Here is a 17,839-nt window from a genome sequence, read left to right as displayed (position 1 = left end):
GTTCCCTCTCAAGAGAGCATCAAAAGCTAGAGGGCAGAGATTCAAAATGATACAAGAAGAGTAAAAGTGATGTGAGGAAAGGTTTTCTTCAGCCAAATAGTGGTTGGAGTCTGGAACAAACTTCCTGAGAGGGTGGTGGAGGCAGGTTCGATCGAGGTATTCCAGAGAGAATTAGATTACTATCTGAAAAGAAAGAATGCGTAAGGTAAAGCAGGGGGATGAGGTTAGGTAGAATACTCTTTCAGAGAGCTAGTGTAGACTCGATGAGCTGAATGGCCTCCTTCTGACCAGTAAAGATTCTGTGATTCCATTAAAGCCGGATTAGTGTTTACTATAAATTTAACAAGCCTTGGGAATGCTCTCACTTTCCCCAGAACTGGTGCCAGTGTCCCATGAATGGAAACCCTTCTCTCCCATACCAATCTTTGAACCACACATTCAACTTGAATCTTATTTGTCCTGTGGCTCAGGTAGTAATCCAGAGATTATTATTTTTGCGGTTCTGCTTTTCAATTTAGTCGCTAGCTACTCATATTCTCTCAGCAAAACCTCTTTCTTCATCCTACCTATGTCGTTGCTGCCCACGTGAACCACAACAACTTTATCCTTTCCCCCCCCCCCCCAGTTCCTCTCCAGCCCTGAGGCAAAGCATCCTGTGTCAGGTGGAGCTAAGATGATTTTAAATGTACTGACCTTGGTGGCTGATTTTTTTGCTGTAGATTTTCGCAGGAGCGCCCTCTTTAACTTTGGGAAGCATTCCCAGATGTGTGAGATCTGTGCTGCCTCTTCTGGAATAATTTCTCACTCTTTTACTGAGCAGGGCTAGAATTTACGTGGAGGGGAAACTAGACTATGGTGAATATGTGGACAAGAGCAACGTTCGAAGACAGGCAACTACCATAGTGGCAGGTGAGTCCCTGTCAAATAAAGTGAAAGAAAACTGAATGGTGGTGGTGGCGGCGGTGGCAGGTGGGGGGGGGGGGGGGGTTGTGCAAAGGATGGGTCAAGTTGGCTAGTGACCAGGAAGGACATTTTGTGAATATTGAGGGACTAAATCATAGGATCTTATAGCAAAGTAGGAAATCATTCTTCCCCACTTTTCTCTAAAGAAACTAGGAGCAGGAGTAGGCCATTCGTTCCTTTCAGCCTAACCCGCCATTCAGTATGATCATGGCTGATTCTCTATCTCGTATTGATAGTCCTGCAAATGTTTATCTGCAAATATTTATCCTGCACATCCAGTTCCCTTTGAAAGCTGTTATTGAATCTGCTTCCACCATCATTCGTTATCTCCATCATATCCCATATGGGTTTGATGGGCTAAATGTCTCACTGACTCTATGACTCTCTAACATTTGAAGGTAATAAATTCCAAATCGTAGCAACTAGCTACAAAGTGTTGAATCACAGAATGGTTACACCACAGACGTAGGCCATTCAGCCCGTCCATATCTGTGCTGGCACTCAAGCAATTCACCTAATGCCATTCCCGTCTTCTCCCAGTAGCCCTGAACATTCTTTTCACACAATTTCCTCTTGAGTGCCTCCATTGAATGCCTCCACTACACGCTCAGGCAGTGCATTAGGGGTGGCACAGTGGTTAGCGCCAGTGCCTCACAGCACCAGGGACCTGGGTTCAATTCCTGCCTTAGGTACCTGACTGTGTGAAGTTTGCACTTTCTCCTCGTGTCTGCATGGGTTTCCTCCGGGTACTCTGGTTTTCTCCCAAAGTCCCAGTGTGCAGTTTAGGTGGATTGGGCATGCTAAATTGCTCCTTAGTGACCAACAATTAGGTGGGGCCATGGGGATAGGGCGCGGGAGTAGGCCTAAGGAGTGTGCTCTTTTAGAGGTCAGTGCAGACTCGATGGGATGAATGATTTCTTTCTGCACACTAGTATAATCCCAGATTCTAACACTTCACCACAAACCCTCCTTCAGCCCGAAAAACACCCATTAACCACTGTTTTTTGTCACTCAGCCAATTTTGCATCCATGTTACTCCTGTCCCTTTTATTCCATGAGCTAATCTGTTGTGTGGCATTGTATCGAATGTCTTTTGTAAATTCATTTACACCACATCAATGGCTACCGTCATCAACTGTTACCTCATCAAGTTGGTGGAAATTGTTTCTGTAAAGTTCCCCACCACCAAAAATTGACTGTCTTACCTTGAGTTTACCTTGACCCTTTTAAAATCCTCTGACACCAACCTTGAGTCTAAGGAAAACTGGAAAATTATGGCCAATACCTCCATATTTACCACTTACTGGCTGTTGACACAAAACTTGATGGGAAAAACGTGGTGACAAGGATGTTGAGATGCTTCAATGTGATTTAGACAAGTTGAGTGAGCTGGCAAATACATTGCAGATGCAGTGTAACGTGGATGAATGTAAAATTCGGATGGAGAAACAGAATGGCAGAGTATTATTTGAACAGTGAAAGATTTGGAAATGTTGACATATAAAGGGAGTTGGGTGTCCTTGTACACCAGTCACTGAAAGGAAGCATGCAGGTGCAGCAGGTAATGAGGAAGACCAATGGTATGTTGGCCTTCATTGCGAGAGGAGCAAGAATATCTTACTGCAGCTGTACAGGGCCTTGATGAGACCACACCTGGAGTATTGAGTGCAGTTTTTATCTCCTTATTTAAGAAATGATATGCTTTCCACAGAGAGAGTTTAGCAAAGGTTCACCAGACTGATTCCTGGGATGGCTGGATCACTGTGTGAGGAGAGATATTGGGTCAACTAGGCCTTTATTCACTGGAATTTAGAAGAATGAGAGGGGATCTAATAGAGCTGTACAAAATTCTGACAGGGCAGCACGGTGGCCTCACAGCGCCAGGGTTCCGGGTTCGAATCCGACCTTAGGTGACTGTCTATGTGGGGTTTGTACATTCTCCCCGTGTTTGTGTGGGTTTCTCCGGGTGCTCCGGTTTCCTCCCACAGTCCAAAGATGAAATGAAATGAAAATCACTTATTGTCACAAGTAGGCTTCAAATGAAGTTACTGTGAAAAGCCCCTAGTCGCCACATTCCGGTGCCTGTTCGGGAAGGCTGTTTCAGGAATCGAACCGTGCTGCTGGCCTGCCTTGGTCTGCTTTCAAAGCCAGCGATTTAGCCCTGTGCTAAACAGCCCCTGATGTGCAGGTTAGGTGCATTGGCCATGTTAAATTGCCCCTTAGTATGCAAAGGTTAGATGGGATTGTGGGGATGGGGCGATGGGCTGGGCCTGGGTGGAGTGCTCAACGTATGGCATGAGATGGAGGATCAACCATGAATGGTGGAGCAGGCTTGAGGCCTGAATCTACAGAATCCATGCAGTGCAGAAGTTGGCCATTCAGTCAATCGAGCCTGCATCAACCCTCCAAAAGAGCATCCCACCTAGGTCTACTCCTACCCCATACCCGTAACGCTGCCCAACTTTTTGACGCTGAGGGGCAATGTTTAGCATGGCAGATCCATCTAACCTGCAATATGTTTGGACCGTGGACGAAACCAGAGGACACGGAGGAAACCCTCACAGCCACCTGAGGCCGTGATTTACCCAGGACCCCTGGCGCTGAGGCGGCAGTGCTAACCACCCTGCCATTGTGTACTGGGATGCCCAGATCCTTCACCCTGGGAGAACCCTAGGGAATGGCATTGCAGTGAAGCAGTCTGGGAACAGTGTCCCGCAGTCAGCATCACAGTGAAGTTGTTCGGGAACAATTTCCTGCAGTCAGCATCGCAATGAGGTAGTTTGGGAACAGTGTCCTGCAGTCAGCAATGCAGTGAATCAGTCTGGAAATGGTGTCCCACAATCAGCATCGCAGTGAAGCAGGAACAGTGTCCCGTACGCAGCCAGTATCGCAGTGAAACTGTGTGGGAACATAGGCCTGCAGCCTGTTCTAGTTGAAAAGCACAACTGATAAGTACCAGGGATAAATAAATGTTAGAGCCATCATAGCAAAGTCAAGTGACAAATAATTATAATAAGTAATCCAAGGATAAGTAGGACGAAGTTGAGTTCCACAAGGAGACTAAGTTAAGGTAAGAGGAGTATCTTTTAAGACTAAATAAGAAGTCTTACGACACCAGGTTAAAGTCCAACAGGTTTAGAATCATAGAATCATAGAATTTTACAGCATGGAAACAGGCCCTACGGCCCAACCAGTCCATGCCGCCCAGTTTTTACCATTAAGCTAGTCCCAGTTGCCCACACTTGGCCCATAACCCTCTATACCCATCTTACCCATGTAACTATCTAAATGCTTTTTAAAAGACACAATTGTACCCGCCTCTACTAATACCTCTGGCAGCACATTCCAAACACTCACTACCCTCTGAGTGAAGAAATTGTCCCTCTGGGCCCTTCTGAATCTCTCCCCTCTCACCTTAAACCTATGCCCTCTAGTTTTAGACTCCCCTACCTTTGGGAAAAGATGTTGACTATCTACCTTATCTATGCCCCTCATTATTTTATAGACCTCTATAAGATCACCCCTAAGCCTCCTACGCTCCAGGGAAAAAAGTCCCAGTCTATCCAGCCTTTCCTTATAACTCGAACCATCAAGTCCCGGTAACATCCTAGTAAATCTTTTCTGCACTCTTTCTAGTTTAATAATATCCTTTCTATAATAGGGTGACCAGAACTGCACACAGTATTCCAAGTGTGGCCGTACCAATGTCTTGTACAACTTCAACAAGACGTCCCAACTCCTGTATTCAATGTTCTGACCAATGAAACCAAGCATGCCGAATGCCTTCTTCACCACCCTGTCCACCTGCGACTCCACCTTCAAGGAGCTATGAATCTGTACTCCTAGATCTCTTTGTTCTATAACTCTCCCCAACGCCATACCATTAACTGAGTAGGTCCTGGCCTGATTCGATCTGCCAAAATGCATCACCTCACATTTATCTAAATTAAACTCCATCTGCCATTCGTCGGCCCACTGGCCTAATTGATCAAGATCCCGTTGCAATCCTAGATAACCTTCTTCACTATCCACTGTGCCACCAATCTTGGTGTCATCTGCAAACTTACTAACCATGCCTCCTAAATTCTCATCCAAATCATTAATATAAATAACAGTAGACCCAGCACCGATCCCTGAGGCACACCACTGGTCACAGGCCTCCAGTTTGAAAAACAACCCTCTACAACCACCCTCTGTCTTCTGTCGTCCAGCCAATTTTGAATCCAATTGGCAACCTCACCCTGGATCCCGTGAGCTTTAACCTTCTGCAACAACCTACCATGCGGTACCTTGTCAAAGGCTTTGCTAAAGTCCATGTAGACAACGTCTACTGCACTGCCCTCATCTACCTTCTTGGTCAACTCCTCAGAAAACTCAATTAAATTTGTGAGACATGATTTTCCACGCACAAAGCCATGCTGACTGCCCCAAATCAGTCCTTGCCTCTCTAAATGCTTGTAGATCCTGTCTCTCAGAATACCTTCTAGCAACTTACCTACTACAGACGTTAGGCTCACCGGTCTGTAGTTCCCAGGCTTTTCCCTGCTGCCCTTCTTAAACAAGGGCACAACATGCGCCACTCTCCAATCTTCAGGCACCTCACCTGTGGCTGCCGATGATTCAGATATCTGTTAGGGGACCCACAATTTCCTCCCTAGCCTCCCACAACATCCTGGGATACATTTCATCAGGTCCCGGGGATTTATCTACCTTGATGCGCTTTAAGACTTCCAGCACCTCCTCCTCTGTAATATGCACACTTCTCAAGACATCACTATTTATTTCCCTTAGTTTCCTAACATCCATGCCTTTCTCCACCGTGAATACCGATGAGAAATATTCATTCAGGATCTCACCCAACTCTTGTGGCTCTGCACATAGATGTCCTTGTTGATCCTTAAGAGGCCCTACTCTGTCCCTAGTTACTCTTTTTCCCTTTATGTATCTGTAGAAGCTCTTTGGATTCTCCTTTGCATTATTTGCCAAAGCAATTTCATGTCCCCTTTTTGCCCTCCTGATTTCCCTCTTAACTCTATTTCGACAATCTCTATACTCTTCAAGGGATCCACTTGATCCCAGTTGTTTATGTACGTCATATGCCTCCTTCTTCTTTTTGACCAGAGTCTCAATATCTCGAGTCATCCAGGGTTCCCTACTTCTACCAGCCTTGCCCTTCACTCTAAAGGGAATGTGCTTACCCTGAACCCTGGTTAACACATTTTTAAAAGCCTCCCATTTACCAGCCGTCCCTTTGCCTGCCAACAGTCTCCCCCAATCTACCTCTGAAAGTTCCTGTCTGATACCATCAAAATTGGCCTTGCCCCAATTAAGAATTTTAACTCTTGGGCCAGACCTATCATTCTCCATAGCTATCTTAAAACTAATGGAGTTATGGTCACTTGTCCCAAAGTGATCCCTCACTAACACTTCTGTCACTTGCCCTTCCTTATTTCCCAAGACGAGGTCAAGTTTTGCCCCCTCTCTAGTTGGTCCATCCACATACTGAATGAGAAATTCCTCCTGAATACACTCAACAAATTTCCCTCCATCCAAGCCCCTAATGCTATGGCTGTCCCAGTCAATGTTGGGAAAGTTAAAGTCCCCTACTATTACCACCCTATTATTCTTGCAGCTATCTGTAATCTCCTTACATATTTTCTCCTCAATTTCCTGCTGACTATTTGGGGGCCTGTAGTACAGTCCTATCAAGGTGATCTCTCCCTTCTTATTTTTCAGTTCCACCCATATAGACTCAGTGGGCGAACACTCTGATATATCCCCTCTAAGTACTGCCGTGATGTTCTCCCTAATCAAAAACGCCACTCCCCTTCCTCTCTTACCTCCTGGTCTATCCTTTCTATAGCATCTGTACCCCGGAACATTGAGCTGCCAGTCCTGCCCCTCCCTTAGCCATGTTTCAGTCATAGCTATAATATCCCAGTCCCATGTGCCCATCCATGCCCTGAGTTCATCCGCTTTGCCCGACAGGCCCCTTGCATTGAAATAAATGCAGTTTAATGTAGACTTTCCTTGCTCTCTGCCCTGCTTTCTCTGGTCATGCTTTACACACTCTCCCTTCCTGCCTTTTGTTTCTGTCCCCACTGACTTCCTACATCGGTTCCCATCCCCCTGCCACATTAGTTTAAACCCTCCCCAACTGCACTAGCAAACACACCCCCGAGAACATTGGTTCCGGTCCCACCCAGATGCAGACCGTCCGATTTGTACAGGTCCCACCTCCCCCAGAACCGGTCCCAATGTCCCAGGAATTTGAAACCCTCCCTCTTGCACCATCTCTCAAACCACGTATTCATCCTAGCTATCCTGTCATTGTTTCGAAGCACTAGCTTTCGGAGCACTGCTCCTTCCTCAGGTGAATGAAGAGGTGGGTTCCTGAAACACGTATGTAGACAAAGTCAATGATGCAAGACTATACTTTGAATGCGAGTCTTTTGCAGGTAATTAAGTCTTTACAGATCCACACGGAGCGACTGGAGAGAGGGATAACCACAGGTTGAAGAGATGTGAATTGTCTCAAGCCAGGACAGTTGGTAGGATTTCGCAAGCCCAGGCCAGATGGTGGGGGGTGAATGTAATGCAACATGAATTCAAGACCCCAGTTGAGGCCATACTCATGTGTGCAGAACTTGGCTATCAATTTCTGCTCGGCAATTTTGCGTTGTTGCGCGTCCTGAAGGCTAAGTAATTTTGAAAGTTAGCAAACAAGACAGACACAGTACGTTTAACTTTAAGACATGGCAGGTGGACTTCCATTGACGGGGATGTGCTGAGCTAATGCACAAAAGATGGCTCACCTCTGGAAACTCAAAATTAGGCACTTTTAACCCAAAGTACCACTAAACCCAGGGGACCCCTACCCCCACCCCCACCCTCCTCCAACACCACCACAACGAATTAAATGTGCCAGACATCAAGCTGAGGAGCCGAAGAGGTGGCAGAGGCAGCAAAAGCCTGGAGAGAAAGACTGAGGTGATGGCGAACACATGGGGTTACGAGGCTCTAGTCACACCCGAACAGGATGGACCACCCGACCATATTCTGGGCTACCACCCGATGAACAAATGGAAGGACTTCCTAACACAGGAATTCCAAGAGCGCAAGGTCGCCGTCAATGATGGTGACAGTGAAAGTAGCAATAGCTGAGGCGCTGGTCAGCCTGCAAGCAGCGCTGGAAAAGACGGAGCGGCGTCTAGAGATGTAAGAACCAACAATCAGAGAGCTGGAGAAGGCCATGACCAACCAGAGTGACCGCATCGCCTCACGAGAGACACAGATGGCAAGATTGATGACGACGCAAGGGTCACTTACGAAGGGCACCGAGGAGTACGTGGCCCAAATGCTGGGCAAACTGGTTGGAGGGGAAAGCTTTCCAAACCCCCAGAAGTGGACAGGGTCTCTATGGCCAAAGCCCAAGGCCAAGGAGTAGTCACGAGCAATCATTGCGAAACTGCACCAGTACCAAAACTGGGAAAAGATCCTGAACTGGGCAAATCATACAAAGTCCCTTAAATGGGAGGGACACTCGATCCGGGTGTACCAGGACATTGGGGCTGGCCTGGCAAGTACCGGGCGGAATTTAACAAAGCCAAGGGGGCCCTTTATAAGAACAGTGTGCGGTTCGGGATGCTGTACCCCAACAAGTTCTGGCTGACTTTTCAGGGCAGGGAGTACTATTTCACCACACCAGCGGAAGCAGATGAATTTGTGCACAAGCATGGGCTGGGAAGACAACAAAACCAGCAATGAACCAGGCACCTCAACATATCGGTTAACAAAAAATGTAGAGACCATTTGCCTGGGACTGAGCCGCTTTGTCTTCAAATCTGACATTGAGTCTCAGAAAGGAGGGGGTGAGAGCAGTAGGACGCAAGAGGAGGTGAAACGCATCCGTCTGTGGAGGTATAGATCAACCCCAGAGGTGGAAGGGGGGGGGCACCACTCTAGCGAGTGAGCTAGCACAAGGAAATACAAGTGAGGGGAAGGCCGTGGGTCATCTCCCAATGGGAGGAGGGTGTCTGGCGACAGGGGGAGATAAAACTCTAGCTGGTGGGAGAGGGGTGAAACTGAGGAGATGGGATCCCACAGGGACGAGGGGGTAGGAGAAGGGGGGATGGGGGGAGACAGACCCAGAGGAAAAGCCAACGGATGTGGGGGGAGAGGTAATGGGCTGGCTACGACAAATAGCACAGGGCAACAAGGAAAACAAAGGCACCACTTTGGGGGACCCCCAAACAAAGGAAAACCCCAGGGACACATCCACATAGCAAACACTGATGGCGGCCTCTTGGTTGTCCCCTGGGCAAAGGGAAACCCCGGAGTGCAGTGGCACAACCACATGGCAAGCACAGTGACCACAGCCATTTGGATGGCCCCTTAACAAAGGGAAACCCAGGAGTGCAGGGGTGCATCCACAAGGTGTCATGATATGCAGACATGCACATAATGAGATACAGACAGGCAGCTAATGAACACAGAGAACAGGACATAACCAATCAGCAGGCAGAACACTTGGGGGTGGTTTCCCACTTTCAAAGGCACGAGGCACTCGCACTCCATCTCTTTCCACTGGGGACATTTACAGAGTGAGTCAGGGTGTATATATCACATAACACCTCCAGCACGTGGCTAAGAGCTAGTCTGGTTCAGTCAGACAGAGTAATCACACTGAGGTTAGCAGAGTGTCAAACTCACAGAGAACTGTGCTAACTGTGACAGGTTCAATAAATCAGATTGAACTAACTTCAAGGTCTGGAGTATCTGTCAGTTAAAGCTGCATCCAGTTGTAGCCCGTGTTATCTCAGTGTGCTTAACACAACACTATGGTTGTTCCCACAGGAGAGGGGGACAGAAACCCCCATTAGAATAGCATCTGGAACGTCAGGGGACTTAACGACCCAGTGAAAAGATCCAGATTCTTTCCACCTGAAAAGTCTGAGAGCCGATATAATCTTCCTCCAGGAGACCCACCTGAGGGAGAAGGACCAACTGGGGATAACAAAGAGCTGGGTAGGACAGACAGACAATTCGTGCTATGGGACGAGGGCTAGTGGGGTGTCATATAATCATAGATTCCACACAATGCAGAAAGAGGCCATTCGGCCCATCAGGTTTGCACTGAGGCTTTAAATGAGCACTCCACCCACTTACACTCCCCTGTCATCCTGCCCTATCCCTCTAACCCAGAACATAACCTACACATCCCTGGACATTAAGGAGCAATTTATCATGGCCAATCTACCTAACCTGTACATCTTTGGACTGTGAGAGGAAACTGGAGCACCCGGAGGAAACACACACACATACGGGGAGAACGTACAAACTCCACAGAGGCTGGAATTGAACCCGAATCCCTGGCGCTGTGAGGCAGCTGTGCTAACACTGTGCCAGCATTCATACTGTTCAATAAGAGGACAGTATTTATAGTAATGAGGGTGGTTACAGACCAAAGGGAACATACATCATGGTTAGTGGTGTCCTTGAAGGAGCACCAGTGTACCTTGTAAATGTATAGGCTCCCAACTGGGAAGACGCATCATTGGTTTGAGGGGGGGTGCTGAAGGCAATGTTAATGTTAAGAGGGGAAATTATTGCGTACCAGGCACACAACGATAGGAAGGAGAGGGCGCCTAGACAAGAGCTGGTCGACTCCACACTGGAGGTGGATCGGCAGTACTCCTCGGCCCCGATAATAGAGCTACTGGTGGAGAGGAAGAAGCTACAAATGGACTTTGGCCTGCTTTCCACTGAGCGAGCAGTGCATCAACTTCGCCAGACATGGGGGATTTTTTTTACGAACATGGAGACAAAGCCAGCCACCTCCTGGCCCACCAGCTGAGAAAGCAGGCAGACACGAGGGAAGTAGCCCAGGTTATGGTAGAATTCAATCTCCAATTTGAAAGAAAGAAGGTAGAATCACATGTAAAGGTGTTACAGTGAAATAAAGGTAACTACAGGGGCATGAGGGTGGAACTGACGAAAGTCAACTGGGAGCAGAGCCTAGTGGGAAAGACAGTAGAACAGCAATGGCAGGAGTTTCTGGGAGTAATTGAGGACACAGTACAGAGTTTCATCCCAAAGAAAAGAAAGGTTATCAGAGGGGGGATTAGGCAGCCATGGCTGACAAAGGAAGTTAGGGAATGCATCAAAGCAAAAGAGAAAGCCTATAATGTGGCAAAGAGTAGTGGGAAGTCAGAAGATTGGGAAGGCTACAAAAACAAACAGAGGACAACAAAGAGAGAAATAAGGAAAGAGAGGATCAATTATGAAGTTAGGCTAGCCAGTAACATTAGGAATGATAGTAAAAGTTTCTTTAAATACATTAAAAACAAACGGGAGGCAAAGGTAGACATTGGGCCGCTCCAAAATGACGCTAGTAATCTAGTGATGGGAGACAAGGAAATAGCTCAGGAACTAAATAAGTACTTTGCGTCAGTCTTCACAGTAGAAGCCATGAGTAATATCCCAACAATTCAGGAGAGTCAGGGGACAGAGTTGAATATGGTAGCCATCACAAAGGAGAAAGTGCTGGAGAAACTAAGAGGTCTAAAAATTGATAAATCTCTGGGCCCAGATGGACTACATCCTAGAGTTCTAAAGGAGATAGCTGAAGAAATAGTAGAGGCGTTAGTTATGATCTTTCAAAAGTCACTGGAGTCAGGGAAAATCCCAGAGGATTGGAAAATCGCTGTTGTAACCCCCCTGTTCAAGAAGGGAACAAGGAAAAAGATGGAAAATTATAGGCCAATTAGCCTAACCTCGGTTGTTGGCAAGATTCTAGAATCCATTGTTAAGGATGAGATTTCTAAATTCTTGGAAGTGCAGGGTCGGATTAGGACAAGTCAGCATGGATTTAGTAAGGGGAGGTCGTGCCTGACAAACCTGTTAGAGTTCTTTGAAGAGATAACAAATAGGTTAGACCAAGGAGAGCCAATGGATGTTATCTATCTTGACTTCCAAAAGGCCTTTGATAAGGTGCCTCACGGGTGACTGCTGAGTAAAATAAGGGCCCATGGTATTTGAGGCAAGGTACTAACATGGATTGACGATTGGCTGTCAGGCAGAAGGCAGAGAGTTGGGATAAAAGGTTCTTTTTCGGAATGGCAACCGATGACGAGTGGTGTCCCGCAGGGTTCAGTGTTGGGGCCACAGCTGTTCTCTTTATATATCAACGATCTAAATGACGGGACTGGGAGCATTCTGGCTAAGTTTGCCGATGATACAAAGATAGGTGGAGGGGCAGGTAGTATGGAGGAGGTTGGGAGGCTGCAGAAAGATTTAGACAGTTTAGGAGAGTGGTCCAAGAAATGGCTGATGAAATTCAACGTGGGCAAGTGCGAGGTCTTGCACTTTGGAAAAAAGAATAGAGGCATGGACTATTTTCTAAACGGTGACAACATTCATATAATGCTGAAGTGCAAAGGGACTTGGGAGTCCTAGTCCAGGATTCTCTAACGGTAAACTTGCAGGTTGAGTCCGTAATTAAGAAAGCAAATGCAATGTTGTCATTTATCTCAAGAGGCTTGGAATATAAAAGCAGGGATGTACTTCTGAAGCTTTATAAAGCATTAGTTAGGCACCATTTAGAATACTGTGCGCAATTTTGGGCCCCACACCTCAGGAAGGACATACTGGCACTGGAGCGGGTCCAGCGGAGATTCACACGGATGATCCCAGGAATGGTAGGCCTAACATACGATGAACTTCTGAGGATCCTGGGATTATATTCATTGGAGTTTAGGAGGTTGAGGGGAGATCTAATAGAAACTTACAAGATAATGAATGGCTTAGATAGGGTGGACGTCAGGAAGTTGTTTCCATTAGCAGGGGAGACTAGGACCCGGGGGCACAGCCTTAGAAAAGAAGGGAGTCACTTGAGAACAGAGAGGAGGAGAAATTTCTTCAGCCAGAGAGTGGTGGGTCTGTGGAATTCATTGCCACAGAGGGCGGTGGAGGCCGGGACGTTGAGTGTCTTTAAGACAGAAGTTAATAAATTCTTATTATCATAGCCCTTAATTCCTCTCGAGGAAGAGAGAGAGCGGGTAAATGGAGTTGAAATCAGCCATGATTGAATGGTGGAGTGGACTCGATGGGCCGAATGGCCTTACTTCCACTCCTATGTCTTATGGTCTTATAGTTAGGGACAGCAGCGGTAGGCTAGTCACCACGCCAGAAAGGGTAAATGAAGCATTAACAATCTTTCACGGGGGTTAGAATCATAGGATTTACAGTGCAGAAGGAGGCCATTCGGCCGATCAGGTCTGCACCGGCCCCTGCAAAGAGCACCCCATTTAAGCCCACGCCTCCATCCATCCCCGCAACCTAGCAACCAACCTTCCCGGACACTAAGGGCAATTTATCATGGCCAATCCACCTAACCTGCACATCTTTGGACTGTGGGAGGAAACCGGAGCACCCGGAAGAGACCCACGCAGACACGGGGAGAACGTGCAGACTCCGCACAGACAGTGATCCAAGCCGAGAATCGAACCTGGGATCCTGGAGCTGTGAAGCAACAGTGCTAACCACTGTGCTAACATCCCTTGATTGGGACGGGGAACAAACAGTTCTTTGACGGACTGGACATGCCGGTTGTGGGGAGGAGAGAAGAGATGAGACCTATAAACCCCATTAGAACAGGGAGAAGTTATGGAGAGCATCAATTCCATGCAGGCGAGTAGGAAGGTGGGGCCAGATGGATTCCTGGCGGACTTCTACAAAATATTTGCGCCACCTGCAGGAGATGGTCACAGACTCGATAGTTTGGGGCGTGCTGCCGCCAACACTGGCACAGGCCTCATATTCGCTGATACCCAAAAAGGACAAAGACCCGTGATAGCAGGTCCTACAGGTACATCTCACTGCTCAACGTAGACGCAAAGATCCTGGCAAAGGCCCTGGAAAAGCGGCTGGAGAGCTGCATGCCAGAGGTAGTCGCGGAAGACCAGGCGGGCGTAGTGAAGGGCAGGCAGCTGACAGCGAACATCAGGTGCTTGCTGAACGCGATAATGACCCCATCCGGGGAGTGAACAGCAGAAGTGATCATCTCCCTGGATGCAGAAGTGGCCTTCGACAGAGTCAAAGAACAAAGAAAAGTACAGCACAGGAACAGGCCCTTTGTCCCGCGCCAATCATGATGCCCAAACTTAAAAAGAAACCTTCTTTCCTTCCTCGGTCCATATCCCTCTATTTCCTCCCTATTCATGTATCCATCCAGATGCCTCTTAAATGTTGCTAACGTGCCTGTGCCCCCTTGTAATTGACACTTCCACCCTTGGAAAAAGCCTCTGACTATCCACCCTGTCTATGCCTCTCATAATTTTGCAAGCCTCTATCAGGCCCTCCCCTCAGCCTCCAGCTTTCCTGTGAAAACAATCCCAGTTTATACAGCCTCTCCTCATAGCCAACACCCTCAAGACCAGGCAACATCCTTTGTACTCTCTCCAAAGCTTCCACATCCTTCTGATAATGTGACCAGAACTGCATGCAATACTCCAAATGCGACCTAACCAAGGTTTGATATCGCTGCAGCATAATTTCCCAACTCCTGTACTCAATGCCCCGGCTGATGAAGGCAAGCATGTCATATGCCACCTTAATCTTCTTGGCCACCTACGTTGCCACTCTAAGGGAGCTGTGGACCTGCACACCCAAATCTCTCTGTATGTTAATGTTCCTCGGGGTTCTCCCATGTACAGTATAATTCATACCCAGATTTGATCCTCCAAAATGCATCACCTCGCATTTGCCCAGATTAAGCATTAAGGTAGACAAATCCCCAGGGCCAGGTGGCATCTATTCCAGATTACTGAGGGAGACAAGAGATGAAATCATTGGGTTACTGACAGAAATCTGTGTGTCCTCATTGGCCACAGGTGAGATCCCAGAGGATTGGAGGATAGCCAATGTTGTACTGTTAGAGCCAATGTTGTACCCGGATAGCCAATGTTGTACCCGGATAATCCGGGTAATTATAGGCCAGTGAGCTTGACGTCACTGATAGTGAAATTGTTGGGAAAAGGTTCTCAGAGATAGGATCTATGCACATTTGGAAGTGAATGGTCTTACTGGCAACATTATTTGTACGAGGGAGGTCATGTCTCACTAATTGAATTGAATTTTTTGAAGACATGACAAAAATGATTGAGGGAAGGGCTGTAGATGTTGTCTGCATGGACTTTAGTAAAGCATTTGATAAGGTCCCTCATGGCAGACTGGTGCAAAAGATTAGATCACATGGGGTCAGGGGTGAACGAGCTGGATGGATCTAGAACTGGCTTGGCCATAGAAGACAGAGGGTAGCCGTGGAAGGGTGTTTTTATGAATGTAGGTCTGTAACTAGTGGTGTTCCGCAGGGATCAGTACTGGGACCTCTGCTCTTTGTAATATATATAAATGACTTGGAGGAAAACGTAGCGGGTCTGATTAGCAAGTTTGCGGATGAGACTAAGATTGCAGGAGTTGCAGATAGTGATGAAGAATTTCAGAGCATACAACAGGTTATAGATAGGCTGCAAAGTTGGACAGAGAAATGGCACATGGAATTTAACCTGGACAAATGCGAGGTGATGCATTTTGGTAGATCCAATTCACATGGGAGCGATAAAATAAATGGCTGAATCATCAAGAACATAGACACACACAGAGATCTGGGCGTGCAGGTCCACAGATCCTTAAAAGTGGCAGCACAGGTGGAAATAGTGGTAAAGAAAGCATATGGCATGCTTGCCTTCAGAGGATGGAGTATCGAATATAAAAGCTCGAATATTATGTTACAGTTATATAGAACGATGGTTGGGCCACATTTGGAATACTAGGTCCAATTCTGGTCACCTTGTTACCAGATGGACATGGAGGCTTTGGAGAAAGTACAGAAAATCCTAACCAGGATGTTGCCTGGTATGGAGGGAATTAGCTACGGAGGAGAGATTGAATAAACTGGGATTGTTCTCCCTAGAGAAACGGAGGCTGAGGGACTTGATAGAAGTTTCTAAAACTATCAAAAATATATATATAGGATGAACAGTTGGAGGCTTTTTCCCAGGGTGGATACAGCCGGTGGTCTAGATAGGACACGTGATCGGCGCAGGCTTGGAGGGCCTAAGGGCCTGTTCCTGTGCTCTATTGTTCTTTGTTCTATTAAACTTCATCTGCCATTTCTGTACCCAAGTCTCCAATCTATCTATATCCTGTTGTATCCTCTGACATTCCTCGGCACAATCAGCACCTCCGACAGTCTTCGTGTCATCCGCAAACTTACTAAACGGACCACCCACATTTCCTCCAGACCATTTATATATACTACAAACAACACGGGTCCCAGCACTGATCCCTGCGCAACACTACTAGCTACAGATCTCCATTCTGAAAAACACCCTTCGCTAGTCTCTGTCTTCTATAATCAAGCCAGTTCTGTATCAATCTAGCCAGCCCACCCGAATCCCATGTGATTTTAGGTTTTGTACCAGTCTGCCATGTGGGACTTTGTCAAATGCCTTGCTAAAATCCATGTAAACTAATAATTGGCCACTTAAGGATCTTAATAGGCCTAAAATATTATTGGGACTTGTGGTAAGGAATGAGTTGGACTAGCTACCTGACCAAAATTACATTATCCCTCACAGCCCCCTGCCCTGGCAAAATACACATTTGGAAGAGGCTGTCAAATCCAGCGCATCATTATGTAGATCCTAATTTTCAAAGATTGAACTGTTAAGAATTCCACTTGAGATATGAAATAATCAAAATAGGCCCAAAAACCATCAGCAGTATCTTGGGTGGGATTCTCCGTTCATGCGGCTAAGTGCCGGCTCGAATGGAGAATCCGCGGGAGATTTACGTGAAACGAATCGGCGTGAACGCCTCACCGATTCCATTACCAATTGGGGCTAGCACTGACGCCGATAAACTCCCGCCTCCCGTGCCGAAAACGGTCGGAGAATGGCCGACCCGGGCCGCGCATGAGCACGGCTGACAATCTGCAGCAGTCGCGTCATACAACATGGCTCAGTTGTATGGAACCCGGCCGAGTGTGGCGGCGCTGGACACAGCCGCAGCCGCCACGCCGGGTTCACGATTTGTGTGACCACACGTGTCCCGCACCGTCGGGAACTTGGCCCATTGGGGGTATAGCATTGTGGGTAGGCCGGCCGATGTGGCGCCAACAGCATTGCGACTGTGTGCGGTGCGTGTCACGATTACGCCATTTCGGAGGGGGCAGAGAATCGCAAACTGGCGCCCGACCCGATTCCGGCATCGGAATCGATTCTCCTCCCGATCGCCGATTACGATTTCGGTGTCAGACCACGGAGAATCCTGCCCCTTATTTTATTGTTCCTCAGATTTTCCTCTTTAACCAATTATTTGTCATTGTTATTTTTTCTTTACAGATAATATAATATTTTTAAGTGACTCTGTCAAAGAAAAAGTCTAGCCAGAGCCTCCCATCACTTCCTCACCCTGGACATGATGATTAATTATTTTCTATCTCTCTATTTATCATTGTCAATTGGATTCCACCACTGCGGTGTATTGTTGTTACTTTCTTAACAGATCATGTGATTTTTGATATTTTGATTATTGTTCAGTGGGCTGAGATTTCAATAAAACAATTGTTGATCACAATATCCTGTCCTTCATTCACTTATCTTATGGGTCAGGGTTTAGAGAACCCCAAAATGTATCATGGAGTTCACCTGACCCACAACTTTTTATAGATTGTCGTATGGGGAGCACACGGCCCACTCTGCAGATGTGGTACAGCAGAAATGGAAAAGTATTTTTTAAAACAAAATAATGTTTATTCTATGAACTCAAGTTAACCTTTTTAAAACATACAGTGAACATTTTAGCAACCATC

General features: G+C 47.0%; 1 protein-coding gene across 1 annotated transcript in view; it reads left to right on the top strand.

The window, feature by feature from the left end:
- ssbp1 (single-stranded DNA binding protein 1) overlaps window positions 1–17,604 on the top strand; it is a 292,709-nt gene extending 275,105 nt beyond the window's left edge. Inside the window, exons 6-7 of the mRNA XM_072511820.1 lie at window positions 821–909; window positions 17,370–17,604. Of these exons, the coding sequence (XP_072367921.1) occupies window positions 821–909; window positions 17,370–17,413 (133 nt within the window). The 3' untranslated portion in view covers window positions 17,414–17,604. The remainder of the gene's footprint in view (window positions 1–820; window positions 910–17,369) is intronic.
- The last annotated feature ends 235 nt before the right edge of the window (window positions 17,605–17,839 follow it).

Source organism: Scyliorhinus torazame, chromosome 7 (assembly GCF_047496885.1).
Source record: "Scyliorhinus torazame isolate Kashiwa2021f chromosome 7, sScyTor2.1, whole genome shotgun sequence".
NCBI classification, from domain to species: Eukaryota; Metazoa; Chordata; class Chondrichthyes; order Carcharhiniformes; family Scyliorhinidae; genus Scyliorhinus; species Scyliorhinus torazame.
Note: the sequence above shows the minus strand (reverse complement) of the source record. Positions and strands in the feature narration are given on the sequence as shown.